Below are 22,699 nucleotides of genomic sequence, written 5' to 3'. Positions count from 1 at the left end.
GCCTGTAGTTTCCTGGATCTGTTTTTTTTCCCTTTTTTGAAGATGGGAACCACGTCAGCTCTTTTCCAGTCCTCTGGTAGTTCCCCAGTGCTCCAGGATCTCTGAAAGATATAGTTCAGTGGTTCTGAGATCTCATCTGCCAGTTCCTTCAAGAACCCTGGGGTGTAATCCATCCGGTCCTGGTGATTTAAACTCGTCTAGGGTAGACAGGTGCTCACTTACCATTTTCTTCCCTATTTCAACTTGTGTTCCTAATCTGATTTTTGTGATGCTGTTTTTGATAGGTTGGACTGTTTTATCCCTTTGTGTAAAGACAGGTGCAAAAAATGAGTTAAATAGTTCTGCTTTCTCCCTCTTGCTTGTCACCTTCTTGCCACTTTCTCCCAGAAATGGACCAATTGTTTCCCTAACTTTTTTCTTGTTTTTAACATGTTGGAAGAAGCATTTTTGTTATTTTTTTACTTTTGTGGCAAGCCTTTCTTCATTGTGAATCTTAGCTTTCCTCACTTCATCTTTACATGCTCGGGCTATTTGATGATATTCTGCCTTAGTTATGTTCCCCCCCCCCCTTTCCACTTTTTATACTTATCTTTTTTGTCTTTCAATTTGTCAGAGAGTTCTTTATACAGCCATGCTGGTTTCTTTTGGGAGCTGTTATTTTTCTTCTTCATTGGTATTGTGCTAGACTGGGCTTTTGTAATCTCATTTTTCAAAATTTCCCAAGCTTCTTGAGTTGTTTTCCACTTGAAGATTCTCATACATGGAATTTTTCCCAAGCTCTCTCTAAGTTTGTTGAAATTAGCTCTCTTAAAGTCCAAGACTCTAGTTTCACTTTGTTCTACATTGTATCCTTTTGGGGATTATTGGAGGTATAAGTGTTGCTGAGGGTCTTTGACAGTGGCTACCTAACTGGACGAGGATTAGGGGAGCAGGTTTTGTATCATTAGAAAAGAAAGGAAATATACATACAGAAAATTCATGATATGAAAAGGGAAATATTAGCACCTTCCTAACTACATCCTTTGGTGGGCATGATGGCTCTGTGGTTAAAGACACTGAGATTGTCAGCTGGAAAGCTGACGGACGAGGTCTGAGACCAAGCACTGTGTGATGGGTTGAACTCCCATCCTTGTCCCAGCTCCTGCCCACCAAGCAGTTCAAAAGAATGCAAATGCAAATAGATGAGCAGGTTCCACTTCGGTGGGAGGGTGACAGCATTCTGTGCAGAGCTGGTATTCTGCCGGTTCGCCCCGATTCAGGCACACTGGTAGCGGCAGCCAAGGGAGGCTCCGCCCACCCACCCAGATGTCACCATGGACATTCTGTGCACGCACAGAAGGTTCTGCACATGCACAGAAGTGCTGTGCACGAGCAAAGCAAGTGCGCACATGTGTGCTCCCAGTTCCGAACTGGCAGCAAAAGTAAGAAAAAACCATTACTGATTATAATATCCTTTTGGGGGTTAATGGAGGTATAAGTGTGGCTAAGGGTCTTTGACAGTGGCTACCTAACTGTCACTTGTACTCAAACAGCACTTCAAGTATGTGAATCAGTTGATCATGATGGATTCAGTCAGTTGTTTGAACCGAATTCCTTCTGTGTGTCATTACTTGTTCTAGTGTGTAGAGACAGTGAACATGGAAACCTCATGGGAAAATAGTAACCAAAGCTATGAAGGAGAATTCATCTTGCTGGGAGTGGGAGACAAGCCACGCTTGGAGATGTTGCTGTTCGCCTTAATCCTGGCATTCTACTTGATGGCCCTCTTCGGCAACACAACCATCATTGTGGTGTCGAGACTAGATCCAGGGCTCCATACCCCCATGTATTTCTTCCTCAGCAACCTTTCCTTCCTTGACATCTGCTTCACCACCAGCATTGGGCCACAGATGCTGGTCAATTTCTGGAGAGCAAGAAAGACCATCCCTTATGGTGCCTGTGTGGCTGAGTTGTACATCGGTGTTGCTCTGGGCTCCGTAGAATGTGTTTTGTTGTCTGTCATGGCCTATGATCGCTATGTCGCCATCTGTCATCCACTGCACTACACTACCACTATGAGCCACTCTCGGTGTATCACCATGGCTGCTGTCTCCTGGATCAGTGGCTTCAGTCATTCACTAATTCATACAGTGATGAGTCTTAGGCTTCCACTGTGTGGGCAAAATCGAGTGGATCATTTTTATTGTGAGCTTCCTGCCTTTCTTAAATTGGCTTGTGTTGACACTTTGCTTAATGAGGCTTTGGTGCTTTCTGGCAGTGTGGTTTTGCTTATAGTACCAGTTAGTCTCATCACGGTCTTGTTAGATCTGGGCAACGAGAGACAGACTGCGGACACGAAGTAACTCAACAGCTCATTTTATTAGTAGTAGTAGTGATCCAGCTTGCTCTGTGGTCGGAGGGTTCCCCTTTTATAGGGATGAGGCACGCCCATTGACCAATCAGAGGAATACCTGTTTCCCGCTGTAGGAGCGGACCAGAGGGAAGACTTATCTCGATATATGTTAATATCTAACACCCCTCCCCTCCTAGATGGGACGTTGCGGTAGGTGACATAGTCCTTTAGGTAGGTGGGTGTTTGTCTTGCTCGGGAGGAACGTCGGAGTTCAGGTTGTGTTGAAGTACTTGCAGGACTGGTTTCCTGTTGGTTTGAAGTAGTTGCAGGATCGGGTGCTTTTTCTGTTTCTGGAGGTCTTGCGTTTTCGATGCTCTTTTCCCTGGTATCTTGTTCGGCTGCGATGACGGGGGGTTGCTCAGCGGCTGTGATGACGGGGGGTTGCTCAGCTGCGTGCGTGATGTCCTGTCCCCCGCTTAGCTCGCCGGTGTCGTCGTTTCCTGGGATGAAGTTTCCCTGCGGTTGTCTTTCTGTGGACAGGAAACTTTCGCCCTCATCCCTTAAGTTGGAGTGTGCTAGGCGACCTCGAAGCTGATCGATGTGCCTTCTCCAATTCCGCCCATCTTCAAGCTCTAACAAATACGATCGAGGGCCCATGATGCCAATGACCCTCGCCGGTATCCACAATGTCCCCCCTGTGTAATTTTGAGCATAAACAGTGTCTCCTTCTCTAAAAGATCTGACCTTACTTGTAGAGTCTGGGGGAGCCGAGGTAGAATAATTCGGGTGGAGCCTGTCCAGGTGAGACCGTAGGCGGCGACCCATTAGTAGTTCAGCGGGGCTTCTACCGGTCGTTGCGCTCGGGGTAATGTGTTGAATGAGGAGGTAATGGTCAATGCGTGTTTGCCAATCCCCCGGGCCCATCCTGGCGAGGGCCTCTTTCGCGAACCGCACCATTCTTTCTGCCTGACCATTGGACGCTGGATGGAATGGCGCGATGAGGGCGTGTCTGATTCCCAACCCTGCTAAAAATGTTTCAAACTGCATGGCCGTGAATTGGGGCCCGTTGTCCGATACTAACAGATCTGGTAGACCATGGGTGGCGAAAAGCCGCCTAAGTACCTTTATAACTGCCTCTGCCGTGGTTGATGTCATTAGGACTACATCTAACCATTTAGAATAAGCATCTACAACTATGAGGAAGGTTTGACCCTGGAATGGCCCTGCAAAATCAATATGAATGCGTGACCAGGGTGCCTTGGGTTTCTCCCATTCTGTGGCGGGCGCTTCCGGGGGTGCTGGTCTCGACTCCTGGCATGGGTCGCAAGTGGCCACCCACTCCTCTATTTCTTTGTCCATATTGGGCCACCACACATAACTTCTCGCTAACGCTTTCATTCTCACGATCCCCGGATGACCCATATGTAAAGCATTCAATACCTTTTTTCGTAGAGCACAAGGAATAACAACTCGATCCCCCCACAACAAACATCCCTGTAACACGGAGAGTTCGTCCCGTTTAGACCAAAACATTTTGAATTCCGGGCCCACATTTCCCTTTGGCCACCCCCTCCATACCCAAGTTTGCACTTGTTTTATTAAATTGTCCTTCGAGGAGAACCTTGCAACATCGTAAGAAGAAACCGGTCCCGAATCCAAACAGTCAATGAGCAATACCGGTACTTCTGGAGTGGGGTCTGGCAAAATGTCTGGTAATGGGCAACGGCTGAGCGCATCTGCGTGCCCTAGAGTGGAGCCCGGTCGATGAATTAACTTGTAAGAGTACGCAGCCAGGAAAACAGTCCACCTGGTCATACGTGGAGAAAGGGAGACCGGAGTGGGGCGATTTCCCGCCAAAAGTCCTAACAGCGGTTTGTGATCAGTAATGAGTTCAAAATCGCGGCCGTAGAGGTATTCATGGAAACGTTTCACACCTGCAACGGCAGCCAATGCTTCTCTGTCCATTTGGCTGTAGTTCCTTTCGGCCGATGAAAGAGTTCTGGAGTAGAAAGCAATGGGTGCTTCTTTCCCATCGGGCATCCTGTGGCTGAGGACTGCTCCAACCCCGAAAGGCGATGCGTCGCAGGTCAATACCAGCGGGAGGGTTTGACTGTATTGCACAAGTAGTGAGTCAGTGGTGAGCAGGCGCTTTACCCCGGCGAATGCTGCAGCTTCGGCTCGTCCCCATCTCCATGGTGCGTTCCTCTGGAGTAGACGGTGTAGTGGCTCAGCAACGGTCGCCTTCTGTCTCAGAAAAACGCTGTAGAAATTAAGTAGTCCGAGGAAGGCCTGCAACTCGGTTTGATTTCGTGGTGTGGGGGCGTCCTGGATTGCCTTAATTTTCTTTTCAGTGGGGTGAATTCCCTGACCATCAATTCTATAACCCAGGAATTCTACGCTAGGCACGTTAATTTGGCATTTTTCTTTTTTAAGGCGGAGGCCCTTCTCTCTGATTCTGGCCAAAACAGATCTGACTCTTTTGTTTAGTTGCTCCTCGTTTGCAGCGGACACCAAGATATCGTCAAAATATGGGACGACTCCCGGTATCCCTTGCAACAGCCGTTCCATGACGCTCTGGAACAATCCTGGAGCAATACTTACGCCGAATTGTAGCCGGTTGCATTTAAACGCTCCTCTGTGCGTCACTATAGTCTGGGCCTCCGCTGTGGCGCTATCTACTGGCAGTTGCTGGTAAGCTTGTGCCATATCTAACTTAGCGAAAACCTTTCCTGGCCCCAATGAGTGCAATAGGTGCTGTACTACGGGCACCGGATATGCGCTCTGTTGTAGCGCGACATTAATTGTGCATTTATAGTCTGCGCATAAGCGGACTGATCCGTCTGACTTAACTGGGGTCACGATAGGTGTCTCCCAACGCGCGTGATCTACCGGCTCAAGGATTCCTTGTTCCACTAACTTATCTATCTCTTTATCTATTTTTGGGCGGAGTGCAAAAGGCACTCGTCTCGGTTTAAGTCGGATTGGCGCCACATTTGGATCTAAATTGAACGATATTGGTTTGCCCACATACTTACCAAGACCGGAGCTGAACACATCCTCGAACTCCTTAAAGATCTTTTCAGCGCTGCTGTTTCTCACGGCGTTGATTCCGGTGACTTCTAATCCCAGGGCTTCAAACCAATCAAGCCCCAGGAGGTTCTGCAATGGCGCGCTGGAGATGGTCACGGGCAGCTGGGCTTCGATGTCCTTAAACTGGATGTGGAATGTGCCTTGGCCCACGATGGGGACTTGGTTCCCCTGGTAGTCTCGTAGCAGGACGTCAGGAGCGCGCAGTTGGCTCTTTCTGAGGCTGGGAATGGCCTGTTTCATGGATGCCCATGAAATGATCGTCAGGGTTGATCCTGTGTCCACCTCCAGCTCGCAGGGTGAGCCCTCCAAGAGGACTGTGACTTTCAGCCTTTTGGGCCGCTTAGGGCGGACCTGATGTATCGTGGTGAGATACGTTCGCAACTCCTCTCTCTGGGTCAACTCTATCTCATCGTCTATATCCTGAAAATACTCTCGTTGAGCGTCTTGGTAGAACGCTCTTTCGGCTCTCTGTGTGAATTCTCTCTGGGGATACGCTCGCTCACTTTCTTGTGAGTAATCTCTCTGGGAATACGCTCGTTCAGCTCTTTGGGGAGTTTCTCTCTGGGTAAACACTTGTGGATTTCTCTCTGGGCGCCCTTTTTGATTTCGCCAAGCCCCTGGGTTGGGCTTCTGTTGGCGGTACATGGGTGGCTGCCGTGAGGCAGGGACTCCGCTCCGGCACACTCGTGCGATGTGCCCAAGTTTGTTGCAGTGCGAACAAACAACGTTCCTGAACCTGCAAGTAGACCTGGGGTGATTCCCTCCGCAGCTTGCGCAGGGCGGCAAACGGGATCCGGGTTTCCCCCCAGGCCTCCAGTGACTGCTCTGCATTAGGTGACTGTCCTCGAACTCGGGATCCACGTAGTCGGGGCTTGCGTCTTCGTAGTGGACTCTGGTTTGTCTCGGTGCTGGCTGGGTTTCGTTGACCCTTCTTTGTATGGTCACTGCTGATTTCTCCGCTGATTCCGACGCTCTTGCTTTGTTCAATGCTGACTGTAGGGTTAGATTCGGGTTGGCTAACAGTTTCTTTTGCAACGAAATGTCTCTTACCCCACAGATGAATTGCTCTAAGATATGCTCTTCCAAATCCCTGTATTCACAGTGGGCTGCTATTCTTCGTAGAGCTGCAACAAATTGGTTAATGGATTCTCCCGCCTTTTGAGTCCTCATGTTGAATTCTTTGCGGCTGACATGGCGGGACGGTTTTGGCGCGTAATGTGTTTCCAAGGCTTGTTTCAGCGTCGCCCATGGTACTGCTTGTATTGGAGTAGGCGCGGTGAGGTCTCTGGCCGTATTGAAGACTTCCTTTCCGCAGTAGCCGAGGAAGATATTTTTCTTTCTTGCATCGGTGATCCCCGTGTACTCATTTGCTTCGAGGAAACACTCGAAACGAATCATGAAGGCTTCCCATTCGTCGGTTGCTGGGTCGAAAGGAGCGGGGGGAGCATGCATCGCCATTTTCTCAGTTTGAATTTGCCGCGCTGCGGTGATCTGAGATGGCTGCCGGAATTTCCGCCGAATTCCTGGGCTGGATCAAATCCGGAGATTCTTGAAGTAGCGTTCTTCGTCCTATCTGTCTCTCAATCCCACCCTCGTCGCCAATGTTAGATCTGGGCAACGAGAGACAGACTGCGGACACGAAGTAACTCAACAGCTCATTTTATTAGTAGTAGTAGTGATCCAGCTTGCTCTGTGGTCGGAGGGTTCCCCTTTTATAGGGATGAGGCACGCCCATTGACCAATCAGAGGAATACCTGTTTCCCGCTGTAGGAGCGGACCAGAGGGAAGACTTATCTCGATATATGTTAATATCTAACAGGTCTCTTATGGCTATATAGCAACTGCAGTGATGAGAATCCGCTCAGCTGAGGGCAGGAAGAGGGCCTTCAACACCTGTTCCTCCCATTTGATGGTGGTCTGGTTCTTCTTCGGCACAGCCATCTTCAGTTTAATGAAGCCTCGCGCTACTTCCTCCAGTGTTGAAGTCAAGCTGATTTCCTTTTTCTATGTGTTTGTCACCACCATGCTTAACCCATTGATCTACAGTCTAAGAAACAAAGAGGTACATAAAGCTCTCCAAAAACTAATAAAGAAGAAATAAGCACACAATTCAAAGGTGGATTTGAACATTCAACAGAAATGCTCTTTGCCTGTTATTCTTCCAGCAGTTTTGAGTGCACCTCTCTTTCTCTTTATTCATAATAAAATTGTATCATATCTAGATACCATAGCAGTACACCAGACTGTAAATTAAAGGGTATATAAGTCCCCAAACTGACAGTAAGAATTTACTTTCTGAAATCTACTTAGCTTATTGTGGACAACACACTTCCATCTTTTATCAACTATGTCTCTTGATATCTCAGACATTTGGATCCCATGTGATTTTTAGATTTTTATAAAATGATCCATGATAGGATGCATATTTTTGTGCTTAGTCACAAAAAATCTATGAGATACTCCCAACAGCATTCAATCTTTGTTGCCCAGTGTAAGCAAATAATGAAAAAAGTAAAAGTAGCAATAAAATATAAAAAAAACTACATAAACATATGTACTATATATATTATTAAAATGCTCAGGAGAATAATATATCTTTGTCTGGTATTACAAGCAGTGTTCCAATATCTCAGGGGTTGCCACAAAGAAGAGGGAGTCAAACTATTCTCCAGGGCACCCGAGGGTAGAACAAGAAGCAATGGGTGAAACTAATCAAGGAGAGAAGCAACTTAGAACTGAGGAGGAATTTCCTGACAGTTAGAACAATTAATCAGTGGAACAGCTTGCCTCCAGAAGTTGTGAATGCCCCAACACTGGAAGTCTTTAAAAAGATGTTGGCTAGCCATTTGTCTGAAACGGTATAGGGTTTCCTACCTAGGCAGGGGGTTGGACTAGAAGACCTCCAAGGTCCCTTCCAACTCTGTTATTGTATACGAGAGCACTAATTATAGTTCACTGGAGGCAGCACCCCAAATTTATAGGGTTACTGATGAGAAGACCTGTTTGTAGATACTGCTATGGAAATGAGTTCCACCCTGCTACTAATGGGGCAGCCAAAACAACCACCTCAATGGTGGAACAGTATAATAATAATAATAATAATAATAATAATAATAATAATAATAATAATAATAATAATAATAATAATAATAATAATAATAATAATCTTTAATTTATAAGTTTATATGTACAGTCATATTAAAACAGTATGAATACAAAATATAGAAATACTTAAATATACAAATTGGTAAACGGAGGAGGTAGGATATGGACTGTACAATATTTAAATTAAAATACAAATAAACATTAAAATTACCCTTAAAAACTACCCAATAAGATGTTTGCCAGGAGGTTAAAATGGGACTATAAATCAGTTAAGCCAGCTAATTGGAACAGGTGAGTCAGGGTTCCAAATAACATCCACAATTAAATCAGATTCCAAGGCAAAGTATTGCTTAAAGTTCCAATTTATTAAGAGAGTCGTGTTGGCACATCTGGGAAAACCTGAATCTGAAAGCTTCTTGGTTTTCAACACCCTGTTGAAAGTTCAAGATCTTGCCCTCACACCCTCAAGTCCACCACATGGTCCAATCTTCCACTGCCACGCTGGCAGTTCCACCCATCCAGTTCCGGTCAGGTGCAGAGGTGCTGAGACAAAGGATGACCTTGGCAATCTAGAAAGGAATTTTATTTTGGTTACATCACATCCTACTCCTTACTATCCCCCTCCCATTATCCCACTACAAAAACAGCATAGTAGATAGAGGTGTGACAGGCCAAAGATCCAAAAGGAACCTGGTTGCAGGCCTGACAGCTGCTATGTTTACCAGCAGACTAGCTGGGGCAATTCATTGAGATGGAATACAACACAATGCATAGCAGTACTGGGTTTACACCCTTCCAAATCATGACTGGAACTGAATTTGTCCTGATACCTGAGTGTCCTCGAGAAGTCCCTGCAGACAACGGCCTGAGCGACTGGATGGAAAGCATGTGGCTGGTGTGGAAGAATACCAAGGAGGCCTTGTAAAACTCGGCAGAAGCCTATAAAGTTCAAGCTGATAAGAAATGTAGGGCCAGGTCCCATTTAAAGTAGGGGAGCAAGCGTACCTATCCACAAAATAGCTTAGGCTCAAAGTACCCAATAGGAAGTTTCTAGGCCCCTCCCCAATTGTACGAGTTATCAATCCTGTTACAGTGGAGCTCAAAGTGCCCCCACTTCTTGGTAAGAGCCACCCAGTGTGCCACAGTAGCCTTTTATGTCCGGTGAGAACAGCAACCACACAGGGGGTCCAAAGCAGGAGCCCCTTCCCATCCCGGTGGGTGGGGACTTGTGGGTGGGGACCACCAGATGGCCCAGGGCTGACATTTGTGTTGCCAGAACATGACAGTGCCAATATTTGGAATACAATTTGTGGTAATGGAATGTAGACTGGATGGAAAGTCCATAAGGGGACAAAAAATGCCCCAATCCCATCAGGTTTGGTCTAGGTTGGGTGTGGTGGCCAAAAACATTTAAAATGTTTTATCCAGAATTGAGTGTAGATGTGTGTGTACAGCTTTAATAAAAAGAGAAGCAAACAATTGAAGGGTTAGTGTGTGTGTGTGTGTGTGTGTGTGTGTGGGTTGCCCACGATCCTTAATCTAGCGTCTTGTGCTGCAAAAGGCTGTGCAGAAATTTGATTCATCATACAGTTGCAATAGCAAATACTATTTTCTGGCACTATTTAATATTTACTCCTTTGTTTGCTGATCCAAACTTTTGCAGATCTTTTCCTCCCACTGCTTAATCATTGCTCCTGTCATTTTTCTGACCCCTCTCCTCCCCCTCTCCAGCCTTCCTGGGTGAACCTTTGCAAACTGTTTCAAGGACTCTACTGAACTCATGAGGGGAATGATTAGTTTGGTGCTAATTGTTCATATTGAGTCCTGGTGTCCTGGGAATCTATGACAACTTTGTTCTATAGCAACTTTCACCACAGGGGGACAAATAGGCAGGAATATGCCTTCATTTCTCCACTTTCTCCTTACTGAAAATGCTTATAAAATCTACTGTCCTGATCCATTTTTGCCTTCTCGGGTTGCCTATTGCTTGTGTGCCTGTAGGATATCCTTAAATCTTCTGGAGCGCTGCTGACTTGGAAGAGCTAAGATGCTGGGCTGAAGAAGGTGGGCTGATCAGAGATGGAGTTGAGGCTGAAGTTGGGTGGAAGGAGACCTTAGTTTCTCTTTTGCCCATCTGCTTTGATGTTGCCTGTTCAGCCCTCCAAATGCTCAACCTGCAAGGTTTCCTTTTCTTTCTTATTTCTTTCTCTCCGTTATAATTTCTCTCCATTTTTTAAACAGAAAGCTGCATTAATCTTTGATTTTATCTTTATTTCCCTAGAGGATCAAGTGAAAAATAGTCTTGAAATGTTACTGCAATGCTGTATCCGTTTGCTTAGGAGAAAGCCATTCAGTCTTACAATTTTCATGCTGGTCACTGCCTCAATCTTAATACCTGTTAGCCCACTTCATGTCTTCTTCCCTTCCCTGGACTCTGTGTTCCTTTCCTGTCTAGTTTCCTAAGTGTTTCAGCCTCTAATCTGTGGAATAGGAAAGTCTTTTCAGAGATCCTCCAGTAATAATTATTTTCACCTGAAAAATGTATCATCTTCTGCTTGAATAGGGGCTGGTTCTTTATAAGAAGTAGAAAAAGAGTCACAGTCAGATTCTTATTTGAGATCATACAGGCATCCAAGATCCTCCAAGCCAACATATCTGGATGAGCCAAGAGGTAGCAACATTTCTCTTACACAGACACAGGTGAGGTTGGAGAGAGGATATATATCTATTACCTCTTCTGTCTCTTTCTGTCTCTCTCTCTGACTCTCTCTGTCTTTCTGTCTGTGTCTCTGTCTGTCTGACTGTCTGTTTCTCTCTATCTCTCTTCTTCGTATCTCTATGTAACCCCATAATGAGTATTTTTTTCTTAATTATGAAAGCATAGATGCTCTTCATTTTAGAACTCATTTGAATATTTTTCAGAAATGAATAAACATTCATATCCCTTCTTCTTTTCATTTAAGAGTGTTGAGGTGTTGTAGGTGGTGAGGAGAATTAATATGTAATTTGGGTGACTTTAGGAAAAAGCTTAATGTCAGTAAGGCTTATATCTGGCTAAGTTGACTGCCTTGTGTGATGTCAGTGTCCATTACATACTAAATTATATCTTATCCATCTGGGGTTCTCTATGTGGAAAATATTATGTGGGGTTTTTTGTGACCTTGCACAATCTCTCTCTCTCTTACACACACACACACACACACACACACACACACACACACACCTGTCATATTCCTATCATGAGTACTACTTTTTCTAAATTATGAAGGCATAGAATTTTTTGCTTTTAGAACTCATTTGAATATTTTATATATTTTCAATAGTTTTGAATATTTTCTGGAATGAATAAACATTGTTCATGAAATAGGCTACAATCTGGCTTTTCATTGTTTACAGCCAACTTCACCAAAGGCAAGCTTTTATTTTTTAATAAAACTTCTTAGCCGCCAATCTTAGCATACATGTCTTCGTTCTTCTGGGTCTTGATGTCTGATGGTCTCTGTTCCAAGTTGTCAGTGTTATTTTTGAATGTATCTGTTTGTTGTAAAATGTCACTTTTTAATGGATATATTTCCATTGCATGCACTGATATTCGTGCTAGAAAGATTGAAGAAACTAATTTGATTTGTAGTTTATTATTAATTTGCGGGAGGTTGTGGGACATCAATGCAACAAATAAGTGAATAAACATATCAATAAATATCTCACAGGTTGGGAGAGGATCCAGCAGAACGGACAGAATTGGAACACCCTTTTTTCACTGTCATAAAGAACCTGGAGGAAGCTTCTGGATAACCTACTTGTATAAGACAGGTGATCATATCTTGGAAATGGTGTTGGAAATGAAAGTTGATTGACAAAATCTTAGTATATTTAATTCCTGAAATCTTAATAAAACATATGGGTTGCTGAGACCTGCCCCCCCGGCCTCCAGAATTGAAGGTCATGACCAGTGGTGGTATTTAGCCGGTTCGGACTGGTTTGGGCAAACCAGTAGTGGCAACCTGCAGGTGGGCTGCCCACTCACCCTGGCCCTAAGCTGGCCCTATTTAGCCATGTTTTCTAAGCCAGGTGCATGCGTGCAAGCCATGCATGCAAGTAAAGTGCATGTGCAAAAGGCCATGCACATGCGCATGCATGCACACTCACAGTTTCAGTGCATGGCAAACTGGTGGTAAAATTATGTGAAACCTACCTCTAGTCATGACCATACAGCTCTCTTTCCTTTGCTGAATGGAGGGCGGAGATTTTATGAATAATCAAATCTACCTCTCTTTCCTCTTATATACTGTATGTTTGTTTTAGTCTTAGACTAATTGAACTGACTGGAAAGGGCTTCTTTTGCATTGAGTGTTACATCATCCTCCTGGTCTCCCTCAGCCAACTAAAGAAGGGAGTTTGGTTTCACGTGATGGAGAAAATATCTCTGATCGCTAAGCATGAGAAACCATTAATGGCTCAGAGGCATAACAAAGTTTTCAAAGTTCCCAAAGTCCTCAGATCCTCAGTAAATTATGGGGTTAAGTTCAATGAAAGTCACTTTAAGCAAGGGTGTGGCATCATTGGTTGGCTCTCCCCCCTCCTCCTTCCCCTGGGGCTGAGAGCAAAATTGTTCCAAGCCGCCTGTCCGAGGGGGGGGGGGAAATCCCCCTCCCTCCAGCCGCACCTCCAAAGTTAGCCGAGAGTAAAGGTTTTAAAAAGCTGAAAAGTTTTTCAAATCCACAAAGGGAGTGAAGGGGGGTAAGCGCCTGACCACACCGCCGCTGCTTCCTTCTGCTTTTTCATTCTCCGATCAGCCTGTTGCGAAGACGCTTTACGCGCCCTCCGATACTGCTCCCAGGTGCCTGGAGCGAAGCGTGGGGCCCCCCACCAGCCACCGCCGATGCAGGGATCCCAATGGATCAGTGGTGGGTTCCTACTGATTCAGCCGAACTGGTAATGGTTTGGCGGCCTGAGTCACTGGAACCGACAGCGACTCAGGCTTGCCATGCCCCCCAAACTGGTTCCCCGGGCGGCGGGGGTGACACTGCCATCTTGTTTTTCAGTTCTGCACATGCGCAGAACAATTTTAATTGTGTTTATGGGCAAATGCGCATGAGCACAGAGCAAAAATGCACATGCACCAAACCGGCAGTAATGTCACCAGCAACCCACCCCTGCAATGGATCTGGTCTTCCAATCATTTCCATAGAGTCTATTAATTAAGCATCAATCTAGGTTACTGGAGACCACATTCAAGCCTCACTCCAAAAATGGGAACCATTGGACCATGCTGGCTTCCTATCTGTTTTGTACTGGATTCCTTTTTTATGACATTACTTGTTCTAATTATATAGACAATGAACATGGAAACCATGTGGGGAAACAGCAACCAAAGCTTCCAGGGAGAATTCATCTTGCTGGGAGTGGCTGACCGGCCACGCTTGGAGATGTTGCTCTTTGCCCTTATTCTTGTCTGCTACTTGATGAACCTCCTAGGCAACACAACCATCATTGTGGTGTCGAGACTAGATCCACTGCTCCACACTCCCATGTATTTCTTCGTCAACAACCTTTCCTTCCTTGACCTCTGCTTCACCACTAGCATTGGGCCCCGCATGCTGGTGACTTTCTGGAGAAAAAGCAAGACCATCTCTTACGGAGCCTGTGTAGCTGAGCTCTGCATCTCCCTTGCTCTGGGCTCTGTGGAGTGCATTTTGTTGTCCGTCATGGCCTATGATCGCTATGCCGCTATCAGTCATCCACTGCAGTACACTACCATTATGAGCCGCTCTGTGTGTATCACATTGGCTTCTGTCTCCTGGATAAGTGGCTTCAGCCATTCACTAATTCAAACAGTGATGACTCTTAGACTTCCACTGTGTGGGCGAAATCAGTTAGATCATTTCTTTTGTGAGCTTCCTTCCTTTATTAAATTGCCTTGTGTTGACACTTCCCTCAATGAGGCTTTGTTACTTGCGGGTAGTGTGATGTTCCTCCTAGTACCAGTTTGTCTCATCACAATCTCTTATGGCTATATAGCAACTGCGGTGATGAGAATCCGCTCCGCTGAGGGCAGGAAGAAGGCCTTCAACACTTGTTCCTCCCACTTGATAGTGGTCTGGCTCTTGTTCGGCACGGCCATCTTCAGTTATCTGCTGCCTCATTCCAACACCCCTGATGATCAAGGCAAGATCTTTTCCCTTTTCTATATCTTTGTCACCACCACATTTAATCCACTGATCTATACTTTGAGGAACAAAGAAGTGCATAAGGCTTTCCAAAGACTAGTGATGAAGAAATAAACAAACACATGACTGGAAACTGCATTTGAAGGTTCAACAGGAATAATTTTTGTTAGTCTTGCAATCAGAGGTGGGTGGCTCCCAGTTCAGCCTGGTTGCTCCCGGTTCGGCTGAACCATTCGTGGTGGCGGTGGGAGGCTCCGCCCACCCACTTGGACGATTCTGCGCATGCATGCAAGCAAACCAGTATAAACCGGTTAGCAACTTGCCACTGCTTGCAATAGTTTTGATCGTACCTTCCTTTCTCTCTCTCTTTTCATAATAAAATTATAACATAAATCCAAATAAACAGAAACAAAACAGAAACATGTTTAGATGCCCTAGCAGTGCACAAGACCGTACATTAAAGAGCATATAAACTCCGAAACAGATGCATCAGGACTTTCTTTCTGAAGTTGTTTAAACAAAGAGATATATAGAGCTGTCCGATGAATAACAAGGAAGAACTAACATTTAATTCACATCTGTATTAGGATGTTTTTCTTTTATAATGCTTCATTATAGTTTTGTACTATGTGTTTTAATCGTTTTTCTATGATGAACTACTCTGAGTTGGCTTGATATAGAAAGCAATCTATAATATAATATTTGGTTCAGTTCCTAGCCTTTTTGTCCTCGCTTGCTGAAAGCATGCACATGTGCACGATTGTTTGTTTGTTTGTTCGTTTATTGGATTTATATGCCGCCCTTCTCCCAAAGGACTCAGGGCAGCGTACAACATTAAAAAACACATATTACAAAAGTTAAAAGGAAATTAGAAACAATCCAAAAAACAAACCCAATTAATATTACACTAACATTTTAAAAATTAGATTAAATTAACAAGCCAGGCCGGCTTGCTGGAAAAGCCAACTTTTTAGAGCGTGTCAGAAGGACCGGAGGTTGGGGATTATGCGAAGCTCCGGGGGCAGCTCATTCCAGAGGGAAGGCGCTCCCACAGAGAAAGCTCTCCCCCTGGGGGTCGGTAGCCAACACTGGCTGACGGCACCCTGAAGAGGCCAACTCTGTGGGATCGCACTGGACAGTGGGAGGCTACTGGTGGCAGTAAGTGGTCTCGCAGGTACCCTGGGCCTAAGCCATGCAGCGCTTTAAAGGTAATAACCTTGAATCGCACCCAGAAAACAACCGGCAACCAGTGCAGGCCACCTAAAAGGGGTACCCCCATGATAACCCACGGGGCTGCATTCTGGACCAGCTGAAACCTCCGGGTGCTCTTCAAGGGCAGCTCCATGTAGAGAACGTTGCGGTAGCCCAGGTGAGAAAGGACAAAGGCATGAGTGACTGTGCATAGAGCATCCCGATCCAGGAAGGGGCACAACTGATGTACCAGGCGAACCTGGTAAAAGGTCCCCCTGGTCACAGCCGTCAGGTGTTCTTCTAAACTAAGCCGCGTGTACAAGAGGACTCCAAGATTATGGACCCTCTTTGAGGGGGCTAAAATTTCTCCCCGTATCATCAAAGATGGAACAAGTTGCACAAATTGGGATGACGGAAACCACAGCCACTCAGTCATGGAGGAATTGAGCTTGAGCCTGTTCCTCCCCATCCAGATCCGCACAGCCTCCAGGCATTGGGATATCACGTTGAGGGCATCGTTTGGGTGGTTTGGGGTAGAGATGAAAAGTTGGGTATATTGATGATACTGTACCCCAAAACCACAGATGATCTCGCCCAGCGGTTTCATATATATGTTGAACAGGCGGGGTGAGAGAACCGACCCCTGAGGCACCCCACAAGTGACGCGCCTTGGGGTCGATCCCTGCCCTCCAGTCAACATGAACTGCGACCGATCCGGCAGGTAGGAGAACCACCGTAAAACGGTGCCCCCCACTCCGAACCCCCCGAGTCATCGCAGTAGGATACCATGGTCAATGGTATCAAAAGCCACCGAGAGGTCTAATAGGACCAGGACAGAGGAGCAGCCCCTGTCCCGGGCCCGCCAGAGATCATCGACCAACGCAACCAATGCCATCTCCGTGCTGTACCCGGGCCTGAAACCCGACTGAAACGGATCCAGGTAGACAGCTTCATCCAGGTATTGTGGAAGCTGATGTGCTACCACACTCTCGACAACCTGGTGACACTCAGCTGTACATTTCCACCGCAAACCACCCCAACGAGGCTGTCGAAATGATGTCCCGGTGTTTGGAAGCCGTTCGGGTCTGGATGGGGGACCACAGATTCAGGCTCAACCTCTCCAAGACAGAGTGGCTGTGGTTACCGGCGCCTCGGTTCAACCAGTGGACTCCATCGCTGGCCATAGGGGGCGAGCAACTGCCCCCTGTGGAACGGGCGTGCAATTTGGGCATCCTCCTAGATGCCCGGCTGTCGATGGATGACCATGTGGCAGCCGTGGCAAGGGGGGCGTTCCACCAGGTTCGCCTGGTGTGCCAATTGCGCCCCCTATTGGACCGGGACGCCTTACGCACAGTCACTCATGCGCTGGTGGCGTCTCGTCTGGACTACTGCAATGCTCTCTACATGGGGCTCCCCTTGAGATGCACCCGAAGACTACAGCTAATTCAGAATGCGGTCGCGCGGGCTATCATGGGGAGTACTAGGTACTCCCACATAACACCTCTCCTGCGCGAGCTGCACTGGCTGCCTGTGGTTTTTCGGGTGCGTTTCAAGGTATTGATTACCATCTTCAAAGCGCTCCATGGCACAGGACCTAGTTACCTGCGGGATCGCATCCTACCGCATACATCCCTGCGACCAATTCGCTCTCAGAGGGAGGGACTCCTCCGGGTGCCATCCACCAAGCAATGCCAACGGGCGGCGCCTAGGAGTAGAGCCTTCTCTGTGATGGGCCCAACCCTCTGGAATGACCTCCCCCCCGATATCAGAACTACTACCAACCTCCGCTCCTTCCGACAAAAACTTAAGACTCACCTGTTCCAATTAGCTGGTCTGGCCCATTTATAGTCCCATTTATACCTCCTGGCAAATATTTTACCCTGGGATAGTTTTTAGGGGTGTTTTTTAATGTATTTTTAAATTTTTAAAATTTTAAATCTAACTTTAACTATTGTACAGTAAACTATTGCTACCTCCTCCAGCCACATCTATATTTATTTTATATTTATATTATGTATATTTACTGTTTTTAATATGACTGTACACCGCCCCGAGTCCCTTCTGGGAGAGGGGCGGTCTAGAAATCAACTAAAAGTTAAAGTTAAAGTTAACCTTTGCTATAAAGCGAAGGTTGGAGACCGGACGATAGTTGGCTAAAGAAGCTGGGTACAGGGAAGGATTCTTAAGGAGGGGCCTCACCACTGCCTCCTTCAAGGCAGTGGGAAAGAACCCCTCTCTCAATGAAGCATTGGTAATCGCCTGGAGCCAGCCTCATGTCACTTCCCGGGAAGCCGAAACTAACCAAGAGGGACACGGGTCCAGCACATAAGCAGCAGCACTGAGTCTCCCCATAATCCTGTCCATGCCCTTGGGGGTCACAGGGTCAAACTCATCCCAGATTGTCTCCACAAGATTCATCCCCGTCAACTCGCCCGAATCTACCCAGTCAGAGTCCAAGCCTGTCCGGATCTGAGAAATTTTATCCTGCCGATACTGAACAAATTCTTCAGCCCTAACCTGCAAGAGGTCTTTCCCAGTTCCTTGGTTGAGTGAGGAGCAGGTCACCCTAAACAGGGTGGCTGGGCAGTTATCTGCAGACGCGATAAGAGTGGAAAAATGTTGCCGTTTTGCCACCTTTATCGCCACTAAATAGGATTTAATATGAATTCTTACTAGTGTTCGATCAGATTCGGTCCGGCTGGCCCTCCAACCACTCTCTAGGCGTCTTTTCCAGTGTTTCATCTCCCAGAGCTCCTTGGTAAACCAGGGAGCCACCTGGGATCAACATCAGGTCAGAGGCCGCAAGGGCACAACGCGATCCAAAGCCCCAGTGGCCGCCCTATCCCAGGCTTCCACTAGGACTTCGGTCGAGTTGTGAGCAAGAGATTCAGGAAAAGTCCCAAGCTCCATCAGGAACCTTTCAGGGTCCATCAGGCACCTGGGACGGAACCATCTAGTCGGTTCCGCCTCCCTGCAGTGAGGGGTAGCAGTATGGAAGTCAAGCCTGATGAGCAAATGATCTGACCATGACAAGAGTTGAATAAAAATATCCCCTAAATCTAGAACATTCATCCACTGCCCAGAAACAAAAATCAGGTCGAGTGTGTGTCCCCTATTATGGGTGGGGTCTTGAATTAACTGAGTTAGGTCCATAGCCGTCATGGAAGCCATGAACTCCCAAGCTGACTCAGGTGTCTCACCAATGGAAGGCAGATTGAAATCCCCCAGGATCATAAGCCTGGGGAAATCAACCGTCAATCCAGCTAACACATTTAGCAGCTCCGGCAAGGCTAATGAAATGTAGCAGGGAGACAGGTACATAACAAAAAGGCCCACCTGAACTCCAAGACCACATTTCACAAAAAGGGACTCACACCCGCCTATCTGAGGCACAGTGACCTCCTGAGGTCCAAGACTTTCCCTAATAACCACCGCCACCACCACCACCGCCCCTGCCCTGGGCTCTCGGCTGGTGAAAGGCCCAGAAGCCTGGTGGGCATAGTTCACGAAGGGGAACACCCCCCTCATGGCCCAACCAGATCTCTGTAATGCACGCCAGGTCCGCTCTACCCTCTTGTATTAGGTCGTAAATGAGGGGAGCCTTATGTACCACAGACCTGGCATTAAGCGACACCAGCCGGAGACCAGGGTCCTGTAATCCCGAGCAACCGGGGGTGAGAGAAGGACGATGAGGGTCGGAACGCGCGATCGCTCTTAAACAGCGAACCCACGTCCCCTGAACATAATTTGGCCCTCGGCCCCCACCATATCTGCCTCTCCCACAAACAGTAGAGATGGTGAACCCCTCAATGGAATGGCTTAATGTCTCCACCGGAATCCCAACCCTTCTCAGCACTCCCGACCCGTGCCCATTAGTTAGCTGTGGCCTGTGCCCTGGCAGACTCGTCCCCAAGCCTGTCAGAGCCATCAGAATCAACCCCCCACCCCACCCCTTTAAATTTGATTTAAAAAACCCTGTAAAAAACCGCTAAGAAATCTCTTCTTCACATGCCACCTCTCGGGATCCCAAGATCCATCATTAAGGAAGCGCCTTGATAGGCAAGAAGGCCATCACCGGGAAAGGGGGAGTTCCCGAAGGGAGTAAAGTTCTGTCGCAGTATAACATAGAGGAGAGTGTGGCATCAATCAAACGGGATGACATCATGGAGTGATGGAACGAGGAGATGACATGTCCATGGGGGGGGCAGCTGACAGTGTTCAAGGGGGTAGCGGGAAGCTTATGTCCATCATAGAAATGGTCAGTGTTAAGGACAATATGTAAGAGTAACGGCCAGCTGTCAAAATCACAGCGGATGATAGATTGCGAGGTGATGAAACGGCCAGTGATGGCAGCGGTGAGGAGAGCGGTGGCAGCGGTGGCTGCTCCAACCTCAACGACTCCCACAGCTAAGCTCTGTCCCCGCCAGCCGCACTCATATCCATTGCCAGGGCCGCACTCCATTGACCCAGTCCATAGTGTCACAGGAGGAGGGGCTAATGGCCAAATGGCACAGTACGGTGGCCCAGGCAACGGCGGTGATACCGGAGGGAGCCACAACAAAGGACTTCCCCACTCCAACTGCGCTCACGCCAACTACCGAAGCCATCTTCTGCTCGCGTCAATATCCATGCCAGCTGCCTCAGCCACTCCCCGCTGATCCAATTTATCATGTCCATAAGCAAGGTGGAGGGGGGGAGCAACCGGGATCACACAACAGCGTGGGGATCGGCAGCTGCAGAGACCCCAGGCTGGGCGTCACGCCACCACTGCTGCCGACCACACCTACGCCAGCTGCAGAGACCTCAGGCCGGGCATCCCCTCGCTACCAACGACCACACCCACACTGGCTGCAGAGAGCCCAGGCCGGGCGTCCCTCCGCAGCCGCTGACCACATCCATGCCAGCAGCCGCCAACGCTCTCCATTCCCCTTTCACCACCAACCACCCCATTTCACTCACGACGTTCCGGCTACAAGGCAGGATATCGCAGCTCAAGGGTATCCCCGAGGTCCCAGGAAGTTCTCATAGCTGGACCTGGAACCAACAATGGGATAGGGCACCGCCTGCAAGCCCCAAGAAGGACAATCATCTCCCCGAAGCTCTCCTCAAACAGGACAAGACACCTTCTTGGCATGCGTATTTGACTGGGGCACACATCCGTGCCTACACCCATAATGCAATGTGCACACAACACCCCCCTCCACACATTCTGCCACCCTGTGCATGCATTTGCGACACACACACTCCCCGTTCTGGGCCTAGCAGGCCTCCCTGAAGCCTCCTGGACCAAAACAAGCCATGGGTGGAGCTGTACCCCACACGCTCCCCCCAACATGCACGCGCAGTCCCTCCGATCCCCCACGCATGCAAACGGGTTCTCCCGCATGCGCGGCAGAGATCTGAAAATCAGCTCGCCAGCAGGAGGCATGCACCCATGCACAGTGGAGCTGAGCTGGGCACTGGCTCATGTGCCTGCAGAGAGGGCTCCATAGTTTCTCCATCACAAATCTATATGAAACCACTGGGTAAGATCATCCATCACCATAGGTTGAGATATATACAATACGCTGATAACACCAAACTCTATATTTCCACTCTTGGTGATCCAAGTGATATTGTGGCCACCCTCTGGTGCCTTGAATCTTTCCCCCAGTAAACTCAGTTCATGCTGAATTGGTGGACTCTATTCTTTGGGGTCCAAATCCAATGGCACTGAGTTTTCAGCATCTCATGGCTTAAGTCACAAATACTCCAGCAACAAAATAGTTTATTGCATAAGTGAATGTCAACTAGAAACATGTTGTATGAGAATTCTCTATGCTGATAATAGGACATAAAACCTACATCTGGCTACAGAATACCACAATATAGACCTTAATACTCTGATCTCTGATGGAGATGCACAAAAGTGGAATTATTCATTAATTCAATATATTGGATTAACCATTTACTCTTCCACTGCATTCTCAGCAAGCTTTCCAGTTCTCATTTTCCCATCACTTTTTAGGTTGTTTTTAATTTTTATCACTTTGTACAGCCTATTGTTTAATTCGATTTTATGGGAACTTAAGGGTATTTATTTTTGTATACGGTTTTTAATGAGATGTCTGTACACCGCCCCGAGTCCCTTCGGGGAGAGGGGGCGGTCTATAAATCAAATAAATCAAATCACTGCCCTCATCTCACCACATTAGTCTGCATCCTTCTACAACTATCTTTTTTCCTTTTCCTTTCTTTTTTTGCTTGCTTGCTTCTCTTCCTCTCTTTCACAGTGCAGAGATAGCCCAGGAGATTCTTCCTCCTCTTATCTTGTACGAGAGATGCTCATTTTATTCTGTAATGTTGAAATCTTCCATCTATCCAGAGCTGAACCATGGATAATGAAGTCATAAGGTCAGTCCCCTGCCTTCTAGAACAAATCTACTTACTGTCTCATCCAAACAGTAAGACAAAAACACAGCTGTAGACCTTCACATTCCAAAATGGGTGCATCAAAGATATTCCTAGCCTCAGTACAAACTTAATATGGAGGGAAAGAAGCTGCTTCTTCCCAAGACAGAGGAATATTGAAAATACAGTATCTTAGGGTGGGATGCGACTATAAGTTGCAGAAGTAATTGAAGTGACTAAAAAGGACAGAGGTTAAATATATAGTATTAATGTTTTTTCAAAAATGTTTTAGTCTGGCCAGCTTGGTTTTATCATCTTGAGGCCACACATAGAGAAGTTTACTGAGTCCCTGAATGAGCAATAAAGAAAGTGCTGATCTGGGTCTGGTATACAACCCATAATTGTGTTTGTTTGTTTTTAA

The 22,699-nt window shown here is 47.0% G+C and overlaps 1 protein-coding gene across 1 annotated transcript; it reads left to right on the top strand.

The window, feature by feature from the left end:
* Nucleotides 1-1,637: 1,637 nt before the first annotated feature.
* On the top strand, nucleotides 1,638-14,811 carry LOC309384155 (uncharacterized protein; the record flags this gene model as incomplete). The annotated part of the gene is made up of 3 exons (XM_081937359.1): nucleotides 1,638-2,294; nucleotides 7,242-7,493; nucleotides 13,864-14,811. 3 exons carry the CDS (start codon nucleotides 1,638-1,640, stop codon nucleotides 14,809-14,811), a joined length of 1,857 nt encoding a protein of 618 aa, XP_081793485.1.
* Between the last annotated feature and the right edge of the window lie 7,888 nt (nucleotides 14,812-22,699).

The sequence above is a fragment of the Natrix helvetica genome, assembly GCF_964273705.1.
Source record: "Natrix helvetica genome assembly, chromosome: 1".
In the NCBI taxonomy this organism is placed as follows: domain Eukaryota; kingdom Metazoa; phylum Chordata; class Lepidosauria; order Squamata; family Natricidae; genus Natrix; species Natrix helvetica.
The sequence above is the reverse complement of the archived record's forward strand: the minus strand, read 5'-3'. Positions and strand labels throughout refer to the sequence as shown.